The sequence below is a fragment of the Plutella xylostella genome, chromosome 5, assembly GCF_932276165.1.
Source record: "Plutella xylostella chromosome 5, ilPluXylo3.1, whole genome shotgun sequence".
NCBI lineage: Eukaryota > Metazoa > Arthropoda > Insecta > Lepidoptera > Plutellidae > Plutella > Plutella xylostella.
The window spans coordinates 4,485,293-4,498,182 of NC_063985.1; the positions used below are offsets into that span (position 1 = coordinate 4,485,293).

At 38.0% G+C, this 12,890-nt stretch overlaps 1 protein-coding gene across 1 annotated transcript in view; it reads right to left on the reverse strand.

Moving 5' to 3' along the window:
• LOC105398303 (neuronal acetylcholine receptor subunit alpha-10) overlaps nucleotides 1-12,890 on the reverse strand; it is a 49,874-nt gene that overhangs the window by 32,073 nt on the left and 4,911 nt on the right. Inside the window, exon 3 of the mRNA XM_048633281.1 lies at nucleotides 7,920-8,074. Within this exon, the coding sequence (XP_048489238.1) occupies nucleotides 7,920-8,074 (155 nt within the window). The remainder of the gene's footprint in view (nucleotides 1-7,919; nucleotides 8,075-12,890) is intronic.

Genomic DNA, 12,890 nt, shown 5'->3' on the forward strand with positions numbered 1-12,890 from the left:
CCCACAGCCCAACCTATACTCGCCACTGCTGGAATTAGACCATCTAACTGTGTTAACTTGATTGTCATACCAGTAGCGAAAAACTGAAACCAACTCCAGTGGCATTTCTTTCGCAAGCTTATCCCAAAGAATATTATAGGACACCCTATCGAAAGCCTTTGAAAGGTCTAAAAAGCACGCATAGACCGGTGTCTTTCTACTAGTGTAGTATTGAACAGTTTGCTTAAGACACATAATGGCGCTCTCAGTCGACAGCCCTGCGCGGAAACCGAACTGCCCGCTGTGCAGACGCAAGCATTTGTCCAAGTGTTTATTAAGCAAACTGTCCAACACTTTGGCTATTACAGTGGCTAGCGAAATTGGTCTGTAGTTGTTACTGTCACTCAAGTCACCTGTTCTGTTCTTCACCACTGGCACAACAATAGTTTTCATCAGATCCCTAGGCAGATAAGAGTGTCCAATTATAAAATTAAACAAAAGCGTGAGTACTCTGGGCAGGTGTACACCTGCATATTTCAAATGTTCGACGCTCAGCCCGTCATGTCCTGGAGATTTACCTCGTTTCATACAATGGATTGCAGATGTCACATCCTTCACAGTATACTGTATATGAGGTGTATCAGCAGACACATCACGGGGGTGATCGCCAAGTTGAGTCAAGTTATTTACAGATTGTACAGGAGAAACAATAAAATTACTTTTGAATAGGTTAGCAATATCTGTACCATCAGAAACACCATCTACAGTTACAGGAAGGCTCATCCTGGGACTCAGTCTGTCAGTCTGTTTCCAAAATTTACTAAAATCTTTAATTATCATGACTCGTTGCAATGATATCCATCTTTATCTGATTCTCATTGTCTTGACACCACTTCAACTTGTTCTTAAAGACCTTTTTGGTGTTTTTCATGTAGTCATGTATGTACCCAGTGGAAGGTTGGCCATACAGCTGCCAGGTCTGAAAGGCCAGCCGAGCCTCCCTATGCGCCTCCGATACATGTTTGTTCCAGCCAATGACATACTTCTTACGACTACAGCTCCTAATCTTACTACAGTGAAGTGCGGCTTTCTGCATAACAGTAACAATATTATTGTACATTCGATCAATGATTTTCATATGCTCCGTATTTTTACACATTTTACCACAACACATGCTCATCTCAGGTGGAAAATCAATTGATCTTAATTCTGAATGACAGATACTATGATACTCATCAATTTGTGACTTATCCCGCTCGCCCCACAGTACAGAGTTATGCAACATATTGTTTACATTACTACGTGGTGATAGTATTGAGAAATCACAAGTAATTTGCAAAGGGAAATGATCCGACCAAGAAACATCATATTTCACCTCAACACTAGAAATAGATTTGTACGCTACAGTGCTAGTAACGCAGTGGTCTAGCCAACGAGTACAGCCATGGGCGTCACTAATAAAAGTATATGTGCCCGAGTCTAAGCCCAGATATTCAAAATCCGCACAAATCCATTTCTGTTCTGAACAAAAATTCAAAAGCTCATTACAGAACAACTCACCAGGGTGGGAATTAAAGTCACCTAAAATAACTACATTTTCTACCTTCAGGTCGTCAATAATAGCACTAATTTCTGCTAAGCACTCAGTGAATTCCGGTAGGTTTTTTATTGAGTCGGTTGGCATATACACAGAAAACACAAGCACAGAAAGGCCATTCACTTTGCAATTTATTGCCACTATTCGCGTATTTTTGCATTTAACGATACACACGTTATCAAAGGCACCTTTTCGCCACAGCAGCGCCACCCCTCCGTAGGGCCGGCCGCGCACGACGCCCGCCGCCGTGTCCACCGCGGAGGATCCCGTCGCCGCGAACTCTGGCTCGATGGAACTGAGATACTCGAGGTCGTGCGGCATAAGCCATGTCTCCTGTAGTGCAATTATGTCGTTCATTTTACATAATTCCTTCACATAGTCCGTAGCTCTCAAAACAGACTTACAGTTGAAGCTGACGAGATTGCATTTATTTGAAGTTGTACTATGCATTTTTTGTTAAAGAATTATCCGGGACTTCAGTTCCTTGTCTAAATACAATATATCGCCGGAAGTATATACCATAAGGCCACAAGTCATCATTCTCAAACTGTTCTAATTTGTGTTTTGGTATAAATATTTTATACGAATCAGAACTTTTTGGTTCTTTAGATGGAACTTTCACCGGCCATACTTTTACATTCGTTTTATTAAGTATGTATTCCGCGATATGTTTTTCTGTCGTCTCTGTCGAAACATTATAGATGTATAGTGGCATTTTAGCCTCTGCTGCCTTGAACTTAGAGTTCTCATTAACGGGCGCTTTACCCTTTCTACCAATAAAACGCGTTTGCTTTGTTTGTTTACGTCTTATCACCTGCGTCCACTCTCCAGTGTCACCTTCTTTATTTGGTCGGATAGCATCTGTTATCTTAACTTGGGCGGGTGCGCATCGGGGTGTTGATAATATACGATCGGTCTTGGCGCTCGACGTTTTGGCAGTTGAAGTAAGATTATGATTCATTGCAACTTTTGCGTACGACAAAGAGGGCGATACTTGTTTATCCGGGGCGGCGGTGGTGTTAGAGGGAGATGCTATAGGCGTTTTCTTCAATTCGTCATCATTTCTGAGGGTAGGAGACAGCAACAAACCCATCGGGCCGCTATTGTAGTCATCATAACTATCCTGCAGACAATAAGCTCCTCTGCGTACATTAACGTAAGGTTTATTATTGGGAGACATAGACTTTTTTAATGTTTCCAATTCAAATTTTAGGGCTTCAAACTGTTCAACGGTCGCATATTGGGAGTCCGAGGCATACACCTCCTGGATTTCCCTAAGTTCTTTCTGAATGAGCACGATATCCTTCAGCAATCTTGTGACGTCTACATGGTCAAAGGTCACCGGTGGCAATCTATGTAGATCTCGTGCCACAAATACCGGTAATTCTTCAGGCTTTGTCTCTTTTATCAGGGTGAGGATGTCGTCCAGGTCACGCAGGTTTTTTCCCGTTCTTTTCCGGAGGGTCTTCCGCTTAGACACTGACTCGAACAGCAACGTCTTCGCTTTGCCTATCTCATCAACCGAGAAAGCACTAGAACACACACGCAAAAGACTTTCTTCATCCATGACATCTATTTTATTTTGCACAAATGCAAGCACTTCACATATAACAATATTGCAGCTCGAACACTTCAACAGATTCGGTAGCGACATTATCAACAACGGTTCAGTGACCTCTCGCATCAGCTGTGAGTATAGTAGGGTCCAGCCAACTTTAGCATATCAAGGTTTTACGAATCAGTTGGAGAGTTCTTTAGCGCTATTGATCGTTTATGAATAAAGTTTTTTTGACATTTGCTTATAGCAGGCATATAGGTCTCCCGTAACTTTTTATGAATAAGACCGTAAAAATATATCAGCTGCCCGACACCAACATTTTAGACTCTGCCTAGCTTGGGATAGCGGCGTAGGTATAGCCGTGTGATCGGTGTGGTCAACAAGTTCTCACGTGATAAGTTTTATGGTAGAGCTAGCGTTTGTCACCGACTCGTTAAGAAGACTCAAGAAGCAAGCATAAGCAAAGTTTTTACGGTTATATGCTACTAATAGTTCCTGAACCGTACTAAACTTTACCGTTTAGGTACTTAAATCTACTGAAATATTGATGTACCTTGTCTCACATGTAGTCCTTCGATAGATATAAGGCATACTGTACTTACTTGTTATAATCTAATTCAATATTAAATACTTGAATCTTTTCACTAAATGGTGATTTTCATAAAATTTTGGGAATATAAAAGATAAGATAGTAAACAAGAAACATTTTAATTTCGGAAAATAACCAACAATTGGTATTTAATCGAAAAAAATACATTAACTTGTATATATTTTGTCAGCTGTTCCTATTAATTTCCTTGTCTTAAAACATAGGGCGTTTACGGACGGACGTTTTTTGTTATTCTTTTTTATAAAACTTACTATTTTTTAATACATACGTAGGTACTTATTTATTTTATAAATCCTATTGTATTCTTTTTGTACTATAACCCTACCCATTTCCAACACCGTACCCATACTCTATCTACCTATCATGTTCATAAAACAAAGCATAAGTAGGATGGATTATACGTAAAACTTTTTAGTCTCTGAACTCAAAATGTTTGTGTTTACTCCGTTCAAGGAAGGCGAGCGTAATAGAATAGCCCCCGGGGTATTCAGACGTGACAGCACAATAGGGCCCCTTGTCTTTGTAATTACATTCAGAATTTCCCCAATTTTACCTACAATATGGTTGAAAATCATAATATCATTATTTCCTAAATTTTTGTTATTTTTTGCGCTAGGTGGAAAAGACTGACAACGTTTGTCTAAGTCGGTTAAATTTGTCTACGACTTCACCTACAATAGACTTGATTGAGAGATTTAAAGTTTCACCGTAACCCTTTTCGTAAATAGTAAAATAGGTAGAAGGTAGCCTCTAAATAGTACACCTTACCTTATCTAGTAATAGACCTTACACAGTACCTACTTGAGTACTATCAGAGTTCGTAATAAAATGAACGGACTGACTGAACTAAATTTTCTTGAATTTTTATTTTGATTCAAGAAAGATAACTCCTCCTACACAATACATTCACAACGAATCGAAAGCATACAGAGATCTTTCACTCGCCATCTTGCCTTTATAGCCCGTAATATTTCCCACAGATCTCCTTATGAGCACCGACTAAAATACTTTAAAATGACTTCTTTACGAAATAGACGTGAAACGCATGACTTAATATTTCTTTATAAAACTTTAAATAATTTATTAGACTGTCCTGATATTCTTGCATCTATCTCTTTCCCAATCCCATATCACCTTCCAAGATATCCCATAAAGAATCTTCTCAGTGGACCCCAAGCTCGCACGAATGTTGGATCCCACTCTCCAATCAATAGGTTATGTGATCTTTATAACATGTATAATAATAAATTAAACATTGACATCTTTCACAACTCCTTTAATATCTTTAAGAAAAAAATATGCCAGAAATAATTGCTATAATAGTTATATTTTTTCCTTCAATTTGTTTTGCTACAAATTATTTTAATGTTTGTTATATTGTTTATTTCCATCTTTAATATTCTGTTGTTTTTAAGATAATTTCTTTAAAAAGGATGTGTACGCCTATAAATGGTTTTCGCAACGAAATTGTTACCTATTAATTTATCTTTGTATTTTGTGTTGTGTAAACTGCTGGCGTTCCATATTTTATAAATAAATAAATAAATAAGATAACAACCTCTTCGAAACCGCTTTCTAAAGTCTGCCGCGCCGTGTTGTTAGGACGTATCCCAGCAGTCAATTGTTTTAAATTAGGACGTTAATTATCCCAAAATTATAATTCTTCTTCATGAACCTATGGGGAGGGGAAAGGGAGTTGATAGTGATAAGGTGCAAGCCATATTGCTATCAAATCCTATTCCGAGCTCACACCTCCACGTGGTCCCTCCTGGTAACTATCATACACGACTCCCTAGCGCTTCAGGTATGATAGGCTAACGTGACAGGAAAACTCGCCAAGCCGTCTGGCCAGCGTGGCGTTTTATGGCTAAAATTCCCCCCATGAAAAGTCCCAAAAAACCACGGCCCTCAGGTCCCGGCAGCCCCGCTATCCCGGACTCCGGTAGCGGTCACGGTTCCGGCGGGGCAGAGGGTACTAATAATCTCCGGCAGAGATCCGGCTACCAACATACTATGTTGGTAGCCGGATCTCTGTATATACAATGTAATACATCGGACAATGTATTACATTGTCCGATGACATTAGGAGAGTGACTGGACCAAACTGGATGAGTGTAGCACAGGACCGTGGGACTTGGCATAACATGGAGGAGGCCTATACCCTGCAGTGGGTTGACATAGGCTGATGATGATGATGATGAATGTTTATATGCTGAACTATGCTTTATTTAGAATATAAATAGTAACAATTAGTATTGCATTTGGAAAATTTAAATTGAATAAATATCGATAAATTAACTTCCATCCTTTAAACCCACTCATCCATCTCGATACGAAATCTACACATAAATTGACGTAAAAACGAGCCTAAACGATCCATCAATGTTTCCAAGTAAACGACAAGGATGCCGTACACGTGTGGCCGCAGCCTTAGCCTAATACTTGGGTGGATGGGGTCAGACGACAGAGTGCAATGGGCTCGGCAAATCCACAGATTTACGGAAAACGGGGCCCCGAGTGCTGAGGTTTCAGCAATTTCAGCAGATTCTTGAGGCAATCAGGGCCCACAAGTTGGGTAATGGTCTGATTAAAAGCTCCTCTAAGAATAGATTGACTCGGGGAGGGCGCGGCAGCGGATTGCGACAAATCTTATACGGAGGAAAAGAAATCTTATCAGTAAAAAGAGATCGCCGGGTAAGGTCAAGATGTAATTTAATTTAATTCTTATTTTCTGTTTTATTTTATATCTCTCCGAGATATTTTATTTTGTATGTGAGATCCAGATTTAAAATAGTTTTTTTTTATCTATTTTTATTTAGGGACTTTGTTTTCTATATAAAACATGTCAGTACCATCATACCCTAATACAAGATAACAATCACATTGTCTTCTATTCTTTGACAGGTCCAAAAAGTTGCAATAGGCCTACTGTTACATTGTTAAAACACTTAGCTCCAATTTCTCCATAGTCGGTTAGATCGTAACCAGGGAAAGGTTGATTAATTATACGTCATCCCCATATACAAATCTTGACAGATGTGTCAAAAGTCAAGCAATAATCCCTGGTTATGCTCTAACCGACTATGGCAATATTGGCACTTCCCAGTTTCAGATCATAACAATGGATTAATGTGTCAAAAGACAGCAAATAGTCCATGGTTATGATATAACCGAGTATGATGAAACTGGGGCTTAGGACCATCGAACAACGCAGACACGGGTTCATACAATTTATATTCAATGGTTAGGAGTAGGACTAACATAAGACTGGAAAATGTACCTGCTACAGAATATTAATTAGTCATCCTACCCTACTAAATACGTCATCAGCGCAAGGTGTAAGCGATTAAGGTCTTTGTATACTTGTGTAGTAGGAGCATACACGTGTAATCACTGGGAAGGTTTTGTTTTGAAATCAAATACCTTAGTGTGAATCAAATACCGCACCTCCCTAACTAATGTTAATCCATTATCTGAGGGAACGGCACGATTTATCGGCACCTAAGACAAAGGATTAATTGGAACAGCCTTCTTGAATATCTGATTTATTAGCACAAATTTGTAACATCTAATCTAACACTATAGACATAATTACGTAGGTATTGGTAAGTTAGAAGGTATAAATTTCACTCATACACGGAGGTACGCAGCTAGTCAGCGGCATAAACAATAAACATTGTATAAGATAAAGTACAGTGTTCTACATTGGAAGAACACTACGCCACGACTGATCACCCTTGATAAACAATAAGACCACTGATGAATTTTAAGTGAACTATAGTGCTTGTTCATATTAAAATTACGGGGGCGGTAGCGTCACCAAGACCACAAATGTATTTCGACGCAACAATAACGATGATTTTCATTCAGAAATTACTATTTGGTAGATGTGATTAACAATAATAGGTCAGCTTATTTAAAAATACTGAACTGAACTATAAAATAACAGAGGTTTTCCTGTAAGTACTTAGGTATTTCTGATGGAAAATTAAACAATTTTATAAACTAAATTAAGTAAAGGAGTGGGACAAAAATATGGCTTCTTAAAAAAAATTATTAAGTAATCTCAGAACAGATGTGAATACTTTTATATCATGTCGTAAGTTTATCTACAAACTACGAACGGCCCGAGTTCAATATGAATAAGCACCTACCCATACGAAAACATTACTCACTTATTATACAGGATGATGTCCGGTTTCCAGACCCGCTCGTAGGGCATCCGGATGACGTTGATGCCGTCGAAGTCGCTGGCGTTCCAGCGCAGGTGGTGGTCCGTCCACACCTGCGTGATCCAGCAGTTCGTCGTGAGCAGCTGGTCTTTCTCCTCCTGAAACAATGTTCGAAATCGGTTCAGCAGTTCTTGAGTTCCTGCAGGTATTAGAAAAAAATGTTTGTAAATTATTTTGTCAGATCTATAACACCTATGTATGTGTATCCATGTATGTAGCTTTGTAGCTGTATTTTCTAAGCCATGCGTTATTGCTAACATTGATGCCAAGATTACCTATCACTTTTACACTTACTATCACTCAAGTCCGCGTTGTTCTATTCATAATATAGTCAGATAATTAGGAATTGAGTACTTATATGGAATGCTGTGCTGTGATTGGCTTAGTTGTCGTTGAGTAGGACTAAAGTTCAGGCGTCAGATTTACTCAGGTAAAAAACGGATCCTTATCCCTTCAAATGTATGGATATGCTTCCTAGTATCGTTAAACCGGAGGGAAAACTTTCCTAGTCCACTGACATGTTTACGTCGGTCGCACAACGCACATGCACTCCGCAAATAAAATATTTACTTCCGTGAAACCGTGCACATAATGTCAGATGTTCGCTAGATGTCGAATAAGCGAAAAGGGTAGGATAGGATCGAATCGAATGGATTCACATTCTCCGCTTACCCCTGAGGGCTATCATTTATTACTTGTCGAGCCGGAAGGAGGGCCATGTCAAGTCCTTTACCTAAAGAATTTTTTTAGAACATGACTGTGTTGACCACATAGCACCCTTATCAACCCTATAGGGAATCAACCTACATTAAACTTTAAAAAAAACTATTGTAGTATTGCTGATTTTTTGGTCGTTTATCATCATAAAAACTTCAAACATACCTACTTACTTACTTATTCGTTTTTGAGTAGTGTAAGTACCCATATTTTCTATCTATCACTAATTTCTATCACATATGTTCACCAAAAAATGGTTTGTTTATTTAATGAATTCGTTAGGCTCCACGGCGTACTATCAAACGCCTCGCCCGCGGCGGACCTGCGAAATTGAATAATTCATATTTTTTTAAATCACGTTCGCGGGAACGCGGGACGAGAATCTAAACAAGTTAACTGACAGAAATTAAATATAACATCACCATGTTTCCAACAATTTTTAACGATAAAGTTACCTATAGTTAATATTTATAACACAGGTATTATTATAATTTAAAAACAGTTCAAGAAGTAACTTTGGAAAACTAAAAATGCTTACAAACGTTATAGTTATTCGAATCGATTGGGTACTACGAGTACATAGTTAGGTTGCATAATTTTTTTTTAAATTTTACATTTATTTTTTAAGATCCACAAACAGATACAACAGCTATACCTACCAGTACACAATTTTCAGTTGGGGGTTAAAACAGCCGTTTAACCTAATTCAATATGATGAATCTTTATTACAATCGTAAAATAAAAACGTTAAGGTCAAATTATATGCCTCAACCTTGTGTAAACGGTTAGGTACCTCGAATGTACCTTTTAATATATATTTTTATTTTCCCTTTGGTACCTACCATAAAATTTACGCTGGCATAAATATAATTATTTAATTATGATCCTCTGCATCGAATTTTTCATGTATTTTTAGATTAATTTTATTGAATTTACTCCCTTGTACATATGTAAGTATATGGTGGGCAAAATAAGGTTGTTGTTGAAATAATTGTTTGGGGAAATGTGTCGATGAAGTTCTAAAATAAGTAATTAAGTACTGAGATGCCATATATATTCATAAAATTAATAAACAATGTTTTAAAGTTGTATACTTACTAGCCTGCCTTTAATATCTACCTTGAATTGCTGAAGTATTTAGGTGTATACGTACCTCTACTCTTAATTACCAGACAATTTGAGACTCTTCTAAGGAATTAGGAGCTAGCCACCGTGAAAACAACCTAAATTTCATTAGATTCAAAGTAAAGGGTAAAGTTTAAATCGCTCTCAATAAGTAATATTGAATAGAAGTTAACATTATTTTAATTTAAAGGCAAATTCTCTTTACATTTTGGCAGCGTAACAAAGTTTATTTAATTGTACTTTGCAACATAGTCAATAATTATTTCTTTATTTTGACTTGGTTACTCAAATACATAGTGAAATGATTTTTTTACAATAAAGTTTGTACTCTGTTTTTGAGTTGGGCTCACGTGGGTTGGTTTAGTAAATTTATTTAGTTAGATAAGTTTAAAAAAACCGGCCAAGTGCGAGTCGGGCTCGCGCACAAAGGGTTCCGTAGCAGCAAATATAACTTAACCAAAATTACAGTTAAATCAACCTATCTCAAAAACTATAAGAGATACTTTGATCAAACCAAAAATCGTTGAAAGAGTTAATTAGCATGCATCACCTCTATTTTTTTTAGAATTTTATACCCCGTAGTTATAAAAATAGAGGGGGGGGGACATACTTTTTACGACTTTGAGAGCTGATATCTCAAAAACCGTTCACTTTAAGAAAAATGTTTTTTAGAAAACTTTATATCATTTTAAAAGACCTTTCCATTGATACCCCACACGGGTATGTACATCGAAAAAAAAAATTTCATCCCTCAGTTACATGTATGGGGGGCCCCACCCCCAATTCTTTTTTTTACTATTTAGTGTCATATTTTTGTAGCGGTTCATACAACACATATTCCCATCAAATTTCATCACTGTAGTACTTATAGTTTCCGAGTAAATCGGCTGTGACAGACGGACAGACGGACAGACGGACATGACGAAACTATAAGGGTTCCGTTTTTGCCATTTTGGCTACGGAACCCTAAAAAACGGTTCCAATAGCTGCGTTGTGGAGATAGAACCTTCAGTGAATGTGGTGAAAGAATACAAAAGGTTAATGAATGGGGACAGTTTCATTAATATGTGGCCAACATTCACATAGTGCAATTCCATTGTGCCTCCCATACATCTATTGTGCGGCTGAATCGGTGATTCGTAGGCTCATAATGAGCAGACGCCATCTTTGGATAAATTAAAAATCTGCACATACCTAGGCACGTAGTAGTTCATAATTTTGTCTACATTCACCACTAAAATCTTAAAATATTTAATACTGAGATTCATTTCATCTTCACTTCATTTAGGTACCACAAATTTAACGATAAACTCGATTAGAATCGTTAGGATCCAAAATCTGAACCAAAAAAAATAGAATTTTGTTGCACCACCGTCAGACCCTTGTCTTTGCAAATTGGGGTAACTTTCACAAAACGAAGAGTTAAGTGTATAAAATTTAAATTCACCTAGTATTCTCGTTCGGGGGAAGGGGGAGCTATTTCCGGCAACTTCAGGAAGCGACGAAATGAGGTGACGACAGGCGCGAGCCCAACAAAATAATTACTTGACAAATTGAAATATTCGTGCTACAGAACTGCGCGGACTGTGCTCCGAATCGGAACTTTTAATTGGCTTATCAGTCTGAAGCTATACTGGCAATATCAGGATATTCAGGATCCATGCGTTGCGTCGTTATAACTACTCTTATTTAATTTAATACTAGTTTTACTACTTTATTGCTGACTAAAATATGTATTTTTTTTTGTTGGCTTAGGTAGTAGATTTAGACATAGACATAGACACATCGTTTATTTACTGAAAGAATACACATCACAAATACAAAACAACATCAATAGGAAACAGTGACATGAAGAAGAATCACAATAATTGTGGTGTGTATATGTCAGTAAAATGGCTCTGACTCAGATTTGATGCTTTAACCTCAGATTACCCTCGGGAGGAGCGGCTAATGTTACGAGTATATGCATATTCGATGAACATTCTCAGCTAACCCTTACAAGGCACATTTTAAGAACTTTGAAAGAACAAACAGTATATCTAGCCCCACCGCACGTTATAGGCGTCCGAGACCATTGTACCACCGTTATAGCGCTAATGCAGGCAGTGTGGACTGCACAAACGACGCTGACACATGAATGCACGCGGAGGTCACGGCCAGCGAGCGGCATAATGAAAACCTGCTTATTTATGCTTAGATACAAGATGTCTATCGTTGTTACCCCTTCCCGACTTTTTTGTAAGTGAAGGTTAGAAGCTAAAAGGCAATTATAGAAAACATAAACATTACAACTCACTTTTGTGTAGCTTTTCAGATGGGTAGATAAACTTCCCCTCAAAGAAACCTAATACTGACGATTTTATTACAATTGAAACTATGCTGTTGACATTCTACAAAATACGTAAACCAATATTTACGTAATCAACCTATGTACACAACTCGTGTATGGAATTCTGAATACATATTTGCGTAGTGTTGTTTATCACATCAAGCGGCCTGAAATGGGACGTGATTAAATAAGGCGCGGCGGATATTAGTGATTTCCCAGCCACGCCTGGAGGGTTATTCTACCTTGACAATAAACGAACGAACGACGACTGCCATGCAAAAGGTTACATCTCATCTCCCTACAGTGAGGTAGAGTTGGTTACAACAGTAGAGTACCGAAACAGTATTTTTCGTAAGGTACAGTGACCCCTCAGCCACGGGCCATGGCTCGGCGGCCTGTATACATCTATTCTGTGCAGGGTGAAATTTCATCAGTGAAGTTTGTTACCACGGCAATGTACCCAACGTGCTGAGCCTTTCGTTAAGGGACCAACCTCGATATTGAAAAAAAAAACAAATTAAATTTGTACCCTACAGAAATTATCTAATTTTAAATGGAACAGCAGTTTTTTACGACTTTATGAATTACTGAAAGTTGCTTAGTTCTCAAGTACATTGTCCTGAAAATGGCAAAATCACTGATAACATCCAACTCTGTATAACCTATTTAGATGTAGAGACACATCTAAACAAACCTGTTTGGGTTTAACTTCGTTTCACAGGCTATTTGTAAGCATTTCTTGA